Source organism: Pongo abelii, chromosome 20, assembly GCF_028885655.2.
Source record: "Pongo abelii isolate AG06213 chromosome 20, NHGRI_mPonAbe1-v2.0_pri, whole genome shotgun sequence".
In the NCBI taxonomy this organism is placed as follows: Eukaryota; Metazoa; Chordata; class Mammalia; order Primates; family Hominidae; genus Pongo; species Pongo abelii.
The window spans coordinates 7,477,083-7,494,697 of record NC_072005.2 but is presented as its reverse complement, the minus strand read 5'-3'; the positions used below and the strand labels follow the sequence as shown (position 1 = coordinate 7,494,697).

At 52.3% G+C, this 17,615-nt stretch overlaps 1 protein-coding gene across 5 annotated transcripts; it reads right to left on the bottom strand.

Moving 5' to 3' along the window:
• Positions 1 to 5,906: 5,906 nt before the first annotated feature.
• Positions 5,907 to 16,779, bottom strand: SAXO5 (stabilizer of axonemal microtubules 5). 5 transcript variants are annotated; one of them, XM_024238259.2, is made up of 9 exons: positions 16,607 to 16,779; positions 12,904 to 13,497; positions 10,106 to 10,209; positions 9,919 to 10,019; positions 8,895 to 9,007; positions 8,705 to 8,814; positions 8,164 to 8,365; positions 7,211 to 7,296; positions 5,907 to 6,148 (listed from the first exon to the last, which is right to left on the bottom strand). In XM_024238259.2, the coding sequence occupies exons 2-9, from the start codon at positions 13,478 to 13,480 to the stop codon at positions 5,924 to 5,926; spliced, it is 1,518 nt and encodes a 505-aa protein (XP_024094027.1). In that variant the 5' UTR covers positions 13,481 to 13,497; positions 16,607 to 16,779; the 3' UTR covers positions 5,907 to 5,923. The 5 variants fall into 5 exon arrangements, with proteins under 5 accessions (XP_024094027.1, XP_054395457.1, XP_054395458.1 ...); XM_054539482.1 differs by having other exon boundaries at positions 7,211 to 7,347; positions 16,607 to 16,753; XM_054539483.1 differs by lacking the exon at positions 16,607 to 16,779 and adding an exon at positions 15,298 to 15,589 and having other exon boundaries at positions 7,211 to 7,347.
• Between the last annotated feature and the right edge of the window lie 836 nt (positions 16,780 to 17,615).

The following is a 17,615-nucleotide window of genomic DNA, read 5'->3' as shown; positions in this document are numbered from 1 at the left end:
ACATCTGTTGTTTCTTTGGCTCAGAATATAACAGTACTTTCTTTTCCTTTGTGGAGTCCCCTCCACTACTCCAGATGCACATGTGTCTAACACCCCTTCCCAGTCCCATGTGATCTGGACTCTAATCAAAGGGCCCCTATCCCCTGGCCACAATAATTAGGTATGGGTTGAGAAGGTGACACTGGAGGTTCTCATTCTACTTCTGGGGTTATGAGCCACAGGGGGCTCATTCTGCCTGCAGCCGCTTTCCCCAGTTGTTCAAAAGAACAGTCTGCAGACTGAGGCCAATATGCACCAAGATGTACAAGTAAGAGTCAGAGAGATAACTCTGGCTATATTTGTTGAGCTCCTGGATGCAGCCATACCTGAAGCCACAGAACTCATTCTTTCCTGTACCACAAACCAATAAATGTTCTGGGTGTTTGAGCTAGTTTTAGTGGATGTCTGTTCCTTTCATCCGTGACAGTCTTGACTAATTTAGGAATTATTACCTGGAAAGGAAAGAGTAATAAAAAAAAATCTTAAAAAAAAAACCTTAAAATGTGGAACCAACTAACGAAAGATGTGACAGACAGCCAGGGTTGCCACATACACGGACTATAAAGTGAATAGGGCACCTTAGGTTATGCAATGCACAACCTGTCTTGATGTATATGGGGCTTTGTAAAAGAGCTTTCCCCCAGAAATAGAGTTATGTGGAAGAAAACCAGTGGATTAAATTGTTGGCTGGCCAGGCGCAGTGGCTGACACTTGTAATCCCAGCACTTTGGGAGGCTGAGATGGGCGGATCACTGAGGTCAGGAGTTTGAGACCATCCTGGCCAACATGGTGAAACCCCATCTCTACTAAAAATACAAAAAGTAGCCGGGCATGGTGGCGGGCACCTGTAATCCCAGCCACTTGGGAGGCTGAGGCAGGAGAATCATTTGAACCCGGGAGGTGGAGATTGCAGTTAGCCGAGATCATGCCACTACACTCCAGCCTGGGCGACAGAGCGAGACTCCATCTCAAAAATAAATGAATAATAAATAAATAAATAGTTACCAATTTTTTCATGGAACTCTAACCATGTTTCTCCTAAGGACCAGAATATTGGAATATGGGGAAGCTTTCTTTCTTTTTTAGAGACAGGGTCTCATTGTGTCACCCAGGCTGGAGTGCAGTGGCACAATCATAGCTCACTGCAGCCTTGAACTCCTGGGTTCAAGCCAACCTCCCACCTCAACCTCTTGAGTAGCTGGGAGTACAGATGAGTAGCTGGGGACTCAGCCTCCTGAGTAGGTGGGACTACAGCCACCATGACTGGCTATTATTATTATTTTATTTGTAGAGATGGGACCTCACTATGTTGCCCTGGCTGGTCTCAAACTCCTGACTTCAGCGATCCTCCCAACTTGCTGGACTACAGGTATGAGCTACCATGCCTGGCCCGGGGCAGTTTTCATGCAATCTTCAACAAAGTCTCCCAAGAAAGACACAAGTTTCTGGAATGTGTTTCTTCTCAAAGCAGAGAATCATCTGCTTCATCTTGTGAGATCGTCAGAGCTGAATTTTCCGCTCCAGGCTAAAAGACGAGGCAGATGATGAGGTAGAAGATAAGACTGGGATTATGGGAGAACATCTGACACCCTAAACTACTGCCAAACGCTGAACATTCCTTGTCTACAAAGCTGACAATCACTCTCACTGGGAAGAGCCTATTAACTGAGCTAATCCACCTTCCAGATTGCAACCTGGGGCAGGACACAGATCTGTCCTTAGGAGACACAGTCAATTAAGGTTGGGCTCCAGCGCAGTGATCCTGGCTGGGTTTGGGGAATTAAATAACCTAGGGGTGGGCTCCTGAGCTGGGCAAACCAATCACCATATTGTTTTCCTCTGGGCACACTGATTGGTCCACAACTGGGTGAGTGATTCAAATGGGCCAATCAGCCTGTTCCTTAAATCCCAATATGGGGCCCGGTGCGGTGGCTCATGCTTGTAATCCCAGCACTTTGGGAGGCTGAGGCGGGCGGATCACTTGAGCTCAGGAGTTCAAGACCAGCCTGGCCAACATGGTGAAATCCCGTCTGTAATAAAAAATACAAAAATTAGCCGGGCATGGTGGTGCACGCCTGTAGTCCCAGCTACTTGGGAGGCTGATGCAGGAGAATTGCTTGAACTCAGGAGGCGGAGGTTGCAGTGAGCCGAGATTGCATCACTGCACTCCAGCTTGGGTGACAGATGTCTCAAAAAAAAAAAAAAAAAAAATTCAATAGAGGGAGCGTGGTGGAAAGCCCCGCCCTTCTCTGGGGGCTCTAATCATAATGATTGGAAAATACTACCAGCATCTTCCTTTGCTGTTGCTTGGAGGGACACAGGACTGAGAGATGGCCAGAGGGACAGAGTCCTGATGCAAAATGGCTGATATTAGACCCAATTCCAAACTCAGACCTTCTTGTTTCTGTGTGTGTGTGTGTGTGTGTGTGTGTGTGTGTGTGTGTGTGTTATTGTTGAGACAGGAACTTGCTCAGTTGCCGAGGCTGGAGTGGAGTGATAATACCTCACTGCACACTCAATCTTCTTGGCTCAAACAGTCCTCCCACCTCAGCCTCCCAAGTAGCTGAGACTACAGGTGCACACCACCATGCCCAGCTAATTTTCTAAGTTATTTTTAGTGGAGATGAGATCTCGCTATGTTGCCCAGACTGGTCTTGAACTTGTGAGTTCAAGTGATCTTCCCGCCCCAGCCTCCCAAAGTGTTGGGATTGCAGGCATGAGCCACCACGTCTGGCCTGTCTTTTTCTAAATCAATAAAATTCCTTTTTTTTCCTTGAGCCAGATGGAGCTTGGTTTCTGTCACTTGCAACAAAATGACATAAGACATTAACACATTTAGTCACCATTCATTGAGCTGCAGCCAAGTGCCAGGCCCTCTTCTGAGCATGGTACATGCACCTTTTATTTAATTCCTGTAACCACTCTATGAAACGGGAACTATTGGCATTCCCATTTTACAGGTAAGGAAAGTGAGGGTCAGGGTGTATTCTTGCCTAAGGACAGAAAGGCAGGTCTGAATTCTGCTGCTGGGTGATGCTTACCACTGAGAAAGTTGTTTTCCTTTAAAAATTAATCTTGGTGGCTGGGCACGGTGGCTCATGCCTGTAATCCCAGCACTTTGAGAGACCAAGGCGGGCAGATCACGAGGTCAGGAGTTGAAGACCAGCTGAGCAACATGGTGAAACCCCGTCTCTACTAAAAATACAAAAATTAGCCAGGCATGGTGGCGGGGACCTGTAATCCCAGCTATTTGGGAGGCTGAGGCAGGAGAATTGCTTGAACCCAGGAGGTGGAGGTTGCAGTGAGCTGAGATTGCACCATTGCTTTCCAGGCTGGGTGACAAGAGCGAGACTCCATTTCGAAAAAAAAAAAATCTTGGTTTCTCACATTCAATTCTATATTTTTTGTCTTAATCCCTAGGCTTTTGGGGGAAGGAAGGGAGTGAGTGGAATATAGGAGGGTTAGTCATAAATCCATAAAATACATCCAGAATAATCCTGATGTAGTGTCTTTCCCCACGGATTAAACATCTCCAGTACAGTTTCCATTCTTCCCTGGCAAGCCATCCTAGGGCTGGTCATTTTCATTGTTAGAAAATGCTTCAAGTTGTGCTGAAATCCAGCTCTTTTTTAACTGCTATGGACTGTTTTCATCTAATGCCTAAGGCTGTTTTAAGCCATTCCTGGGATGAGGCAGGAAGATAATCCTGCAACTAGAGCTACATGGAACTTAAGACCAAATAAATATTCTGAGCTTCCCAGCAGGCAAGGCAAAAAGGGAAAGCTTTTCTGTTCTAGTAGTCTGGTCACTAGGCAGACCAGCTTCATCAGAAGAGGATGAGTTTATCGAAGTGGTTTCCAACCAGGGCAATTCTCTCCCATCTGGAAGATATATGGCAATATTTGGGACATTTTGTTACAAGTGGGAGGGAGAGGTTCTACTGGCATTTAGTGGGTAGAGGACAAGGATGGCACTAAATATCCTACAATGCACAGGAGAGCCTCCAATAAAGAATGATCTGATCTAAGACATCAATAAATGACAAGCCCTGGTTTATCCTGAAGTAACTCAGAAGAGCATGATGCCAAATATCTTTAGAGGACGTATTCTACAGCTGGCGGATTCTTGCGTGGTCAATGTGGATACCACATGTGGCCAAAAGGGTCATCTTGTCCCTACAGGATGCAAATCTGGATTCCCTCCTGCCATTCCTGCAGAAATGACAACCTGGCCTAGAAGAACTGATGCCAACCAGGAAAGGGCTCCTGGGCAGGGTTGAGATTGGCTCAACCTCATGATTTATTGGATTGGGGTCCTTGGTCTTTGGAGGTTTGATTCTTGATTCAGGAAAGCCGTGTTCACTCCTTGAAACTGGACGTTCAACAGCTACAGAGGCAGGCCCCAGGCATGGTCACTAAAGCCCACCTTACCCAAGACAGACCTTATCCCAGACAGACCTTTCTCCTCACCACACCCTGGACCTTAAAGGTCAGGCGCTGTCCAAGGTACTGGTCCTTGCTAAGCCCTGTCACTCACTTGCTGCAGAGCCCCATCACATCCTCCTCCTTTTGACCCTTTACATTTTGTCCCTGGCTGAACACTTACCCCCTTGGACCTCGTAATATCTTGATGGCTTTTTTCAATTTGCCCCAGACTCTGCTCTGACCTGGGGACCAGTTGCCCAGACAGCCAGTGTCCCATTCGGTCTCTAGTCTCTGTCCATGATGGAAAAAAACTTGCAGAGTTATTCTCAGCTGTGTCCACTCCTCCATGTCCTCTATGGGCCACATCCAGTGTCCCCACCATTGAAAGCTTTTTCCCCACACCCTGGCTTTCCCCACTTTCATCCTCAGAAGGGAAGCTTCCCCTCCACGACCCCAGCCCCATGCACTGAAAAGCGTGTACATTTCTCATGTATAACAGTCTCATGGGAGAATTGCTACTTATCCCCATTTCATAGATGAGCAAATTGAGGCTCATAGGGGTTAAGTGACTTGTCCAAACTACTATCCAGGACGTGGAGGAGTCGGGGTTTGGACTATGCCCATCCAGCACCCCCGCCCTTCCCCGGCCCCAGGGATCTGTGTTCTGAAGTACACACGCCAGTATCTCTGTTAAGCACTATAACTTTATTCTTTTTTTGAGACAGTTTTTGCTCTGTTGCCCTGACTGGAGTGTAGTGGTGCAATCATATAGCTCACTGCAGCATTAAATTTCTGGGCTTAAGTGATCCTCCCACCTCAGCCTCCTGAGTAACTTGGACTACAAGCACGTACCACCATGCCTGGCTTTCTAAAATTTTTATTTATTTATTTATTTATTTTTTGAGATGTAGTCTCGATCTGTCGCCCAGGCTGGGGCTCAGTGGTATGATCTCGGCTCACTGCAACCTCCGCCTCCCAGGTTCAAGTGATTCCCGTGCTTCAGCCTCCCGAGTAGCTAGGATTACAGACATGTGCCACCACGTCCGGCTAATTTTTGTATTTTAGTAGAGACAGGCTTTCACCATGTTAGCCAGGTTGGTCTCGAACTCCTGATCTCAGGTGATCTGCTTGCCTGGGCCTCCCAAAGTGCAGGGATTACAGGTGTGAGCCACTGCGCCTGGCCAATTATCTTATTTTTTGTAGAAACAGGATCTCCCTATGTTGCCCAGGCTGATCTCAAACTCCTGGGCTCAAGCAATCCTCCCATCTCAGCCTCCCAAAATGCTGGGGTTACAGGTGTGAGCCACCGCGCCCAGCCTTGACTCCATACTTTTCATGGCAACGCAGCAGCAATGGAGTCATCCTTTCCCGTGCAGTCCCTTCCTCCAGCCCCCACCCACCCAAGCATCCTCTGGACTGGCTGACTGATGGGAAGGAGTGGAATGTTGCCAAGACGGCATTTATTGCTGGCTGGGGCACTGGTACATAGGGGGCTGGGGGAGCCGAGGGTCTATCTTCTCCCTGCAGCCGCGCTGGTGAGGCATGCCCAGGGGCATGAAGCCCTCCTGAGGATTTTTCAGTCTCAGGGCTGCTGGGCCCTGGTACTTGAAAGGAAACTCGTCCTTGTATTGGGTTGAGAAGAAGCGCAGTCCACCCAGAGGGGGCTCCATGTGGCTGTACTTGCACTGTGGAGACAGGGAGGACAGCCTGGCAGGCCAGCCTGGGAGGTAGCCAATCCACCCTGTCCACCCCAGGATCTCCAGGCCTGATGAGTCAGGGGGCGGGGCCAGGCAGGCAGGCTAGCTGGTCGGGGCGGAGCCAATGTCTGACCAAGGAGGATGGTTAAGACTGGGTAAGAGAGGATAGGGAAGGGGGCGAGGCTATGGCCAGAAGGGTGGAGTTATGCAGAGGCGGGGCTTGGCCACGAAGGGGCGGGATTGTCCCGGGGCGGAGTTGGGGTTCTGGTCAATTTGGGGTGGGATTTAGCCCTTCAGGAGGTGAAGCCTGGGGTAGGGTGGGGCCGCTTAGGGGCAGAGCCAGAGCATCAAAGGCTGGGGAGGTTGAACCCCGGGGAGAGGTGGGCAAAAAGGGCCCCAGGCTGGGCTGAATGAGGAGCTGGATAAGAAGATGGAGAGAAACCAGGGGTGTCCCTGGAAGGACTCCAGGGCTGGGGTGATCCTGGGTGGCTCTGAATTAACCCCTCGTCTTGGGTATAACAGTGGTGGTGGTACAAAGATGCCTCTGAGCTAATCTTGACACGATCCTGGGGGGTGAGCTAGAGATGACCTCAATTTTTTTTTCCTTTTTTTGAGGCAGAGTCTTGCTCTGTTGCCCAGCCCGGAGTGCAATGGTGCGATCCTGGCTCACTGAAACCTCTGCCTCCCCGGTTCAAGCAATTCTGTCTCAGCCTCCCCAGTAGCTGGGATTACAGGCATGCGCCACCATGCCTGGCTAATTTTTGTATTTTTAGTAGAGATGGGGTTTCACCATGTTGGCCCAGCTGGTCTCGAACTCCTGACTTCAGGTGATCCACCTGCTTCGGCCTCCCAAAGCGCTGGGATTACAGGCGTGAACCACTACACCCAGCCAAGCTAGGGATGATCTTGAGGCTGAAGGGATATTAAGATGCCCCCGAGCCTGGGTGATCACTAACTCTAAGGCTGGGTGACAGCATAGTCGTCCTGAGATAACTCTACACCCATGTGGGGGTTGCCTAATGATGGGTGGCTCCCCTCCCCCTCCCTTACCCGCTGTAGCATCTCTTCAGTCACCGGGGCCGGAGCTGTTCTGTGTGGCTTCAGCATCTTCTGGTTCATGGTTAAAAAATCGAATTCTGGAGATTCAGGTTGGGGAGGCTGAGTGAGGGCTGTGGGCCGAGGCAGTCCTGAGGGTGTGGTGAAGTTCAAGGGAAGGGTTCAAGAGCCAAGCCCAGGCCAACGCTGAAGTTGACCAGAGGAGAAGAAAGGATTAGGAGAGGGGGGGAGGGAGGAGCCAAAGAAGGAGGGAGGAGCCAGAGGAAGGGGGAGGAGCTGGGGAAGAGGGAGGAGCTGGGGAAGAGGGAGGAGCTGGGGAAGAGGGAGGAGCTGGGAAACAGGAAGGAGCTGGGGAAGAGGGAGGAGGGAGGAGAGGAGGGAGGAGCCAGGGGAGGAGGGAGGAGCTAGGGAAGAAGGAGGAACTGGGAAAGAGGGAGGAGCTGGGACAAAGGAAGGAGCCGGGGGAGGTAGGAGCCAGAGAAAGGGGGAGGAGCTTGGGAAGAGGGAGGAGCTGGAGGAGGAGAGAGGAGCTAGGGGAGGAGCCCAGAGCTAGGGCAAAGGGCTAAGAAGGTCAGGGGCGGGGCCAGGCCAGGTGAGTCTGTGGGCAGGGCCAGGCAGGGCAGGCTAGCGGGTCAGGGGCGGAGCCAGAGTCTGACAATGGAGGAGGAGCTAAGACTAGATAAGAGAGGATGGAGAAGGGGCATGGCCGTGTCCAGAAGGATGGAGTTATGAAGGGGAGAGGCATGGCCATGAAGGGGCGGGATTATCCAGGGGCAGAGTTGGGGTTCTGGTCAATTGGGGGTGGGATTTTGCCTTTCAGGGGGTGAAGCCGGGGGGAGGGGAGGGCTGGTTAGGGGCGGGGCCAGAGCAGTGGCAGGGGCGAGGCTTCCAGGGCTGGGCTTCCCGGGGCGGGGCTCCATGGGGCGGGGCTTCCCGGGAGCGCTCACCGCCCGTGCCCCGCGGCAGGTTGCTCTGCTGCAAGTGGAGGTTGGGCGCTTTCTGCACCTGCCTCCACTCTGAGGGGCAGTAGTCTGAGCCCATGGTGGTCTTGAAGAAGCGTCTGAGTAGCTTTGGCTCCCCTAGGGTCACATGACTCTGCAATTTCTCATGAGGCACGTGGCGGCTGGGTGGCTGAGTCGGGGGTGGCGGCTGTAGGACCACATGGCATTTGAAAGCTCCGGCGTCCGAGGGGTCCCCGGGCCTGGGGGGGGGAGGGAGGAGGTGGGCTCTGTGTGACCTTGGACAGATCCCTCACCCCTTCTGGGCCCCACTTGGTAGCACTGGGAGTTGGTACTCTTATCTCATTTTACAGAAGGAGCCACCGAGGAGGATCAGAGTGGTTAAGTGACTCGCCCTAGATCACTCAAGTGCATCCAGGAGATTCCTGCATACATATCAAGCTCACTCCCACTTTGGGACTTCTGCACCTGCTATTTGCTCTGTCTGGGAAGCCCTTTTCCCTGCCGCCTTTTCGCTCTTCCTGCTCACCTGGCCGTAGAAGTACTGCATGAAGGTGTCCAGACTGCCGGGGCCGGGGCACCAATTTCCTTTCAGGATGTGCGACTCCGGAGTCTGATCGTGGTGAAGAACAAAAGGCTCTGCCAGAAACGGAACAGGTGCAGAGCTGCCCTGGGAGGCAGCGGTGGGAGGCGGGGCGGGGCGGGCCTCAGGCTCTCACCTGGCTCCCTGGCATAGAAGTGCTCGGCCGTGGTGGTCCTGTCGCGGAAGAGGCCGTCACCAGGACGGATATTTACATAGTGGATGTGGGCTGCGGCCTGGGCCTTGTCATACCTGCACGTAGTGTATTATTCCATGAAGAATAAGGTAAAGTGGGCCGGGCACGGTGGCTCACCCCTGTAATCTCAGCACTTTGGGAGGCTGAGGTGGGTGGATCACCTGAGGTCAGGCTTTTGAGACCAGCCTGGCAAAAATGGTGAAACCCTATCTCTACTAAAAATACAAAAATTAGCTAGGCATGGTGGCACATGCCTGTAATTCCAGCTACTCCAGAGGCTGAGGCAGGAGAATCGCTTGAACCCGGGAGGCGGAGGTTGCAGTGAGCTGAGATCGTGCCACTGCACTCAAGCCGGGGCAACAGAGCGAGACTACGTCTCAAAAAAAAAAAAAAAAAAAAAAAGAAGAAGGTAAAGTGGATCCATCTGGGGCCTTGCAACCCCCAGAAAGAGGGAGGGGAGCAGGGTTTCCTAATGACCAAGCTGCGGGGCTCTGATAATGGGAGATCTGGCACAATAGTGCACCTTGGCTACCAGTGACAGAGACCTCAAAGGCAGAGTATTGGCCCTAAAGCCCTAAGGGGCAAATACCACATGATACTGAAAGCCAGTTGTCCCATCTGGGTGGGAAGGCAGTGCCCTCTCGTCCCCCACTTTTTTTTTTTTTTTTTTTTGAGATAGAGTCTTGCTCTGTCGAATAGGCTGGAGTACAGTGGCGCAGTCTTGGCTCACTGCAGCCTCCGCCTCCCAGGTTCAAGCGATTCTCCTGCCTCAGCCTCTGGAGTAGCTGGGATTGCAGGCACCCACCACCACACCCAGCTAATTGTTGTATTTTTAGTAGAGACGGGGTTTCACCATATCGGCCAGGCTGGTCTCAAGCTCCTGACCTCATGATCTGCCTGCCTCAGCCTCCCAAAGTGCTGGGATTACAGGAACGAGCCACCGCGCCCGGCAGTGGCCCCTTTATACCTATCTTCAGGCAGACCCTGGGGCCTGTAGGCCTCTTTCTGCTCCGAACACGTTGATCCATAGCTGATCTTGCAGTCTCCCAGCTCCACTCTGGAGGAGGCCTGTGGGCAGACAGGGATAGGAAGGCCCAAACCACCCAGCCTCCAATTTTGCCCCCGCCTGCAGCCCCAACACAGCCTCAATTTACCCTCTTACACATCAAGGCAGGTGGGCCTGGCAGGGCCTGGAACTGTCTTTGGTAGGAAGTCCCATCTTGTCTCGTGTAGTCCCACTTGAGGGTGTTGGGGCCCCCTTAGGATAGGCAAGAGGGGAAAGAGAGAGAGATTGAGATTCCCTGCCATCTCAAGCTCTCTGGAAGGAATTCTATTTCTTGCCTGGGAAGGGGAGCTGGGCCATTCTGAACAGTGTAGACTGAGAGCTGTCTGGCAAACACCAAAAGATAAAAATAAAAATAAAATAAATTATACTACAAGCCAGGTGCAATGGCCCATGCCTGTAATCCCAGCTATTCAGGTGGCTGAAGTGCGAAGATGGGCTTGAGCCCAGGAGCTGGAGACCAGCCTGGGCAACACAGTAAGACCCTCATCTCTAAAAAATAATGATAAATTTAAAAATACAGCCAGGTGCGGTGGCTCACGCCTGCAATCCTAGCACTTTGAGAGGCCAAGGCAGGTGGATCACCTGAGGTCAGGAGTTCAAGACCAGCCTGATCAATATAGTGAAACCCCATCCCTACCAAAAATATAAAAATTAGCCGGGTGTGTTGCCATGTGCCTGTAGTCCCAGCTACTCAGGAGACTGAGACAGGAAAATAATTTGAACCTGGGAGGTGGAGATTGCAGTGAGCCGAGATCATGCCACTGCACTCCAGCCAGGGCCACAGAGGGAGATTCTGTCTCAAAAACACACACACACAATAAAACAAAAAACACCCAATAATATCTACTAAGGACTATATTGAGCCACGCATAGGTTAAGTGCATTGCATCTTCTTCCAGGACTGGGTATCTCTCTCTCCCTCTCTCTCTCTTTTTTTTTTGGAGATGGAGTCTCGCTCTGTGGCCCATGCAGTGGCACAATCTCGACTCACTGCAACCTCCTCTTCCCAGGTTCAAGCAATTCTCCTGCCTCAGCCTCCCAAGTAGCTGGGATTACAGGAACGCACCACCAGGTCAGGCTAATTTTTGTATTTTTAGTAGAGATGGGGTTTCACCACATTGGCCAGGCTGGTCTCCAACTCCTGGCCTCAAGTGATCCACCTGCCTCAGCCTCCCAAAGTGCTGGGATCACAGGCATGAGCCATTGCACCCGGCCGCACCTTCTTCTTGGACCTGGTATCATTTCTCTTATGTTACAGCCTCCTTGAGGCTCAGAGAGGTTAAGCAACTTGCCAGAAACCACAGAAACTAGAAATCACAACTAAATGTCAAATCCCTGAGCCCATCTTAGGGGCCTCTGACCAGTAATGTTCACCTGAAGGGTCCCTACAGTCACAAAATTAGAAAATCACATGAATGCTGGCTACTCTTTGTTAAGTGCTCTCTGCACCAGACACACCATACACATTCAGCTTTACCAGCTCCTGTGAACTGGGCCCTGTGATTGCACCCATTTTGTAGATTGGGAAACTGAGGCTTGGAGAGGTTAACTCCCTCAGACTCACACAGCTACTAAGGTGGTAAGGCTGGGGGGTGTGGGGAGGAGGGTGTACAGCTGGGGAACTTAACTGATTTGTCTGACCCCAAACTGGCATTCATGACTTCTGCCAACCATGCACCACTCTGGACAGATTCAGAGGATATGTCCACCCTCCTGATGCTGAAACTGATGCTCAAGGTGGTTCCAGGGTTTCTGAGGCTTGGTGTAATTGACATTTGGGGCTGGCTGGGAGGATACTTGGCAGCATCTCTGGCCTCTACCCGCTGTCTGCTGGTAGCACCTCTGCCCATCTTTTTAAATTTTTATTTTGTAAGGGCTGGGCTCAGTGGCTCATGCCTGTAATCCCAGCACTTTGGGAGGTCGAGGCGGGTGGATTGCTTGAGCCCAGGAGTTCAAGACCCGCCAGGGCAACATAGTAAGACTGCATCTCTACAAATAAGTACAAAAAATTAGCTGGGCCTGGTGACATGCGTGTCTGCAGTCCTAGCTGCCTGGCAGGCGGAGGTGGGAGGATCACTTGAGCTGGGCAGATCTAGTCTGTGTGAGCCGAGATCATGCCACTGCACTCCAGCCTGGGTGACAGAGAGAGACACTTTCTCAAAAAAATATATATACATATATATATAATAAAAATAATAAAATTTTTATTTTGTAGAGATGGGTCTCGCTATGTTGCCCAGGCTGGTCTCCAATTCTGGCCTCAAGAGATCCTCCTGCCTAGGCCTCCCACAGCACTGGGATTACAGGCGTAAGCCACCGCGGGTGGCCTCGCCACCCCCCAAGTCTTCCTCCCTCCTTCCCTCCCTTCCTCTCTCTGTCTGCTTTTCCTTCCTTCCTTCTCCTTCCTTCCTTCCTTCCTCTATCTCTTTCTTCTTTCTCTTCTTCCTTTCTTTCTTTCCTTTTTTTGAGACGGAGCCTTGCTCTGTCTCCCAGGTTGGAGTGCGGCGGCACAATCTCAGCTCACCACAACCTCTGCCCCCGGGTTCAAGCGATTCTCCTGCCTCAGCCTCTCAAGTAGCTGGGATTACAGGCACCCTTCACCGCACCCTACTAATTTTTGTATTTTAGTAGAGACGGGGTTCCTCCATATTGGCCAGGCTGGTCTCGAACTCTTGACCTCAAGCGATCCCCCCGCCTCCGCCTCCCAAAGAGCTGAGGTTACAGGCTTGAGCCACCGCGCCCGGCCACCCCCCAAGTCCTGACCACCAAAAGCGTTTCCAGACATTGCCAAATGTTCCCTGGGGGAAGGGGAATGAAGAGTCCTTGCCCCTGTTCGAGAACCACAAGGTGAAGCAAATCGCCCACTCAGCCCGGGCGCGCGCTCACCGAGGTGGCAACTGGGCGCGCGAGGCTGCGGGAGCGCGTCGTGGGGTGGAAAGAGCGCCTGGTGCGTGGTGGGCGGGATGCGCAACTTGCCGCGGTCGCCAGGAGGCAGGGAGTCGCGGTCGAAGATGAGGCGCGCGCCGCGGATCCGCTCTCGGGTGCGCGCCGGCAGCTCGGGCCAGCCGTAGGCGGCGCGCGCGTTGGAGAGGCCGATCCCGGCTCGCGCGTCCTCGTGCAGGTGCAGGTTGCTGGCCTGCATGGCGAGCGTGCGTTCCCGCGCCTGCGCTTGCAGCAGCTCCCACGGCGGCGTGGACGGCGGCGGGAACGCGCGGCGCGCCTCCGACACGCGCTCTTCCCGGTCCCAGCGCGGGTCCATTGGGAAAAGCAGCGCGGGCGACGGCTGCAGGCTCGGCGGCTCCCGGGTGGCAGCCGGGTAGGCGAAGTCCCGGTGCGACGTGGTGCGCATGGTGCCTTCGTGCAGGCGCAGGTCAGGCCCCAGCGAGAAGTGCGAGGCCTTGAGGAAGTCCAGCCGGGACATCGGGCACGGGCGCGGGCACGGCAGGAGGGCGCCTGCGGCCATCGCGGGACACCAGCCACCTGCGAAAGGGTGGAGATGAGGGACTGAGCAAGTGCCCCTTGGGGCACTTGCTTTTGACTCCTGCTTTTGACTCCTTTCCGCTGCCTTTGACTCCTTTCTGTTCGCCAAGCACTGAGCTGGAGGCTGGGGACATCACGGGAAACTGGTACAGCTTCTGTGCCTTCCCCCAGAGACAGCAGAGATAGAAATAATCATTCATGGCCGGACGCGGGGGCTCACGCCTGTAATCTCAGCACTTTGGGAGGCCGAGGCCGGTGGATCACCTGAGGTCAGGAGTTCGAGACCAGCCTGGCCAACGTGGTGACACCCCGTCTGTACTAAAAATAAAATAAAATAAAAAATTAGCCTGGAGTGGTGGTGGGCGCCTGTAATCCCAGCTACTCGGGAGGCTGAGGCAGGAGAATCGCTTGAACCTGGGAGGCAGAGGTTGCAGTGAGCCGAGATTGTGCCATTGCACTCCAGCCTGGACGACAGAGCGAGACTCTGTCTCAAAAAAAAAAAAAAAATCTTTCATGTGGTGCCTACTGTAGGCCGGGCACACAGTAGGCACCACATAAATGGATTATTTCTGTCCCTACTCTAGGCCTGGAGGCCAGGAGGGTGGGGAACTAACATTAGTTCACAAAATAGACCTAGATCCCTGCCTTTGTGGAATTGATAATGGGGCGGGAGATGACAGACAATAATAAAAAATATAACAACAAAAATTGAAGAGTAGGTTAGAAGGTAATAGCCGGGTACTGTGGCTCACACCTGTATCCAGGCACACAGAGAGGCCAGAGTGAGAGGACTGCTTGAGCCCAGGAGTTCAAGACCAGCCTGGGCAATATAGTGGGACCCCATCTCCACACACACACACACACACACACACAAATTAGACAAGTGTGGTGGGCTCAACATCTTGGGCTCAAGCGGTCCTCTCACCTCAGTCTTCTGAGCATCTGGGACTATAGGTGTGTGCCACCATGCATGGCTAATTCTTTCCATTTTTTTTTTTTAGAGACAGGGGTCTGGCTATGTTGCTCAGGCTGGTCTCAAACTCCCGGGCTCTAGCAATCCTTCTGCCTCAGCCTCCCAAAGTGCTGGAATTACAGGTGTGAGCCACCGTGCCTGGCCAAGGGTAGGTTTTAACCACTGCTTCACAAAAGACATTGAGGCTCAGGGAGGTGGTCATTTGCTTGAGATTTGAACCCAGGGCGACTCTGATTCTAGAACTTGGAGAATTAACCACTGCATTCTACTGTATGTCTGATACGAGAACCCCGTCTTCTCACCTTCAATCAGTTATCAAGGCCACGGTTTTCTCCTTCTTCCCCTCTGGGGGACCCATTTTTGTTCCTCTGCCTAACTCCAGCCCTGCACCCCAGCCACTGGCCATTTCTGTTTCTGCCACACTTTTTCTCCCTTCCCTCCCCCTCCCCCTCCCCTTCCCCTCCCCCCTCTCCTCCGCTCCCTTCCCTTCCCTTCCTTCTCTTTCTTTCTTTCTTTCCTTTTCTTTTTGAGACAGAGTCTCACTCTGTCCCGCAGGCTGGAGTGCAGTGGCACGATCTCAGCTCACTGCAACCTCCACCTCCTGGATTCAACTGACTCTCCTGCCTCAGCCTCCCAAGTAGCTGGGATAACAGATGCCTGCCACCACGCCCAGCTAAGTTTTGTATTTTTGGTAGAGACGAGGTTTCACCACATTGGTCAGGCTGGTCTCGAACTCCTGACCTCAAGTGATCTGTCTGCCTTGGCCTCCCAAAAAGCTGGGATTACAGGTGTGAGCCACTGTGCCCGGCCTGCCACGCACTTCTTACCGGTTTTCCCCGGCTCTGCAGTTGTCCTAGGTCCTGCCTATTCTCAATCTCTTCCTGTCTTCACACTTTCTGAGAGTTAGCTCTCTCCTCTGACCTTCAGCTTCAGACTCCAAGCCTCCCCCGACTCTCCGCCTCTGCTCAGTCACCTGGAACTTTCTTGCCTTCGCTTAGATCACAAGAGTCTCCCCTGCTCTCCTGTCTGTCTCCCTTGGAGACCAGCATTCCAAGTTCTCAGGCTCACCTCTTGCAGGAAGACCTCCCATATCACTTCAACCCACAAAACCTGCTTACCTCTACCTATTTAGAAAACATGGATCAGACGGGTGCAGTGGCTCAGGCCTATAATCCCAGCACTTTGGGAGGCTGAGGTGGGCCGATCGCCTGAGGTCGGGAGTTCAAGACCAGCCTGACCAACATGAAGAAACCCCATCTCTACTAAAAATACAAAATTAGTCAGGCGTGGTGGCGCATGCCTGTAATCCCAGCTACTCCAGAGGCTGAGGCAGGAGAATAGCTTGAACCCGGGAGGCGGAAGTTGTGGTGAGCCGAGATTACGCCATTGCACTCCAGCCTGGGCAACAAGAGCGAAACTCCGTCTCAAAAAAAAAAAAGAAAAAAATACAAAAATTAGCTGGGCATGGTGGCATGCACCTGTAATCCCAGCTACTCAGAAGGCTGAGGCGGGAGAACCGCTTGAACTGGGTGGCAGAGGTTGCAGTGATCCGAGACCACGCCACTGCACTCCAGCCTGGGTGACAGAGCGAGTCCCCATCACAAAAATAGAAAGAAAGCATGGATGAAGGGGTGTGTGTGTGTATGTGTGTGTCTGTGTGTGTTTTAATGAAACCACAGTTTTTCTGTGTATAAGTCTGTTGCTTTTTTTTTTTTTTCTCAGCTCATTGCAACCTCTGCCTCCCGGATTCAAGCGATTCTCCCACCTCAGCCTCCAGAGTAGCTGGGACTATAGGTGTCCGCCACCACGCCTGGCCAATTTTTGTATTTTTAGTAGAGACGGGGTTTCGCCATGTTGGCCAACCTGGTCTTGAACTCCTAGCCTCAGGTGATCCACCCGCCTCGGCCTCCCAAAATGCTGGGATTACAGGCATGAGCCACCGCGCCTGGCTGAGTTTGCTGCTTTTTGAATCATTTGCCACCTGCAATAGTTGAGAGTTGAATATGACCTCCAAAATGGGTCATCAGAGAATCCAACAACTGAGACTACTAGCCAGGTAATCTTGGAATAAGTAATTAAGCTCCCATGAGCCTCAGTTTTCACCTCTGTACATCAGGACAAGGACAGTGTACCTACCTCAAGGGATGGCGTGTGAATCAATGAGTCTTAGAAAATGCACTTAGCTACAGACTAGATCTTTGGATCTCCCTCTGTCTTTGGTCTCTCAGAGGACCCTCATGTTCCTTCCCAGGCTGCATCCAAGGGTGGTCCAGCCCTGCCCATTGTGACCCCAAGAGCTTCCTTTGTGTAATGATACTGTCACAATGACCACTCAGCACCTCTAGGGGCAGCCGGCAGGAAAATTACCAGGCAGGCTTGGTGCGAATACTGCCTCCTTAGAGCTCCAGGAACCCAGGCAAGTAATTGACTTCTTGGAGCCTCTGGGGTTTTGTTCGGTTGGTTTTGTTTTTGAGGTAAGCTCTCGCTATGTTGCCCAGGCTGGACTTGAACTCCTGGGCTCCAGCGATCCTCTCGCCGCAGCCTCCCAAGTAGGTGGGTCTACAGGTGTGTGCCACGATGCCCAGCTAGGACTTAGGTTATGTCATCTGCAAAAGGGGACTAATGATGGTAGCCAGTTCAGAAAGCAGTGTCAGTGTTGAGGATTTGATGAAATAGGCTGCTGGTGTCCATTATTATTATCATCCTCTAAAGTTTTTCTGTCCCTCTACCTTCTACACACCCCACAGAGAATGGACCCACTTCCCTGAATCACTGCACCTTTTGATATTATTCTAGGGCTCACAGATCTCCCTTTAAAGGGGCCAGTCACCCCTCCTTCCCCAGCCAAAGACCGCCAGGAATGTACCTGTGATTGAACACATTCAAGCTTATTATTCATCAAAGAGAGAGAGAAAGAGAGAGGGAGAGAGAGCTCATACATGTCATAGGGCACTATGGGGGTCTCAGTAGGGAGGTGTTAGAAATAACTTTTTTTCGTTATTTATTTTTTTGAGATGGAGTTTCGCTCTTGTTGCCCAGGCTGGAGTGCAATGACACGATCTCAGCTCACCGCAACCTCCGCCTCCCTGGTTCGTGATTCTCCTGCCTCAGGCTCCCGAGTAGCTGGGATTATAGGCATGTGCCA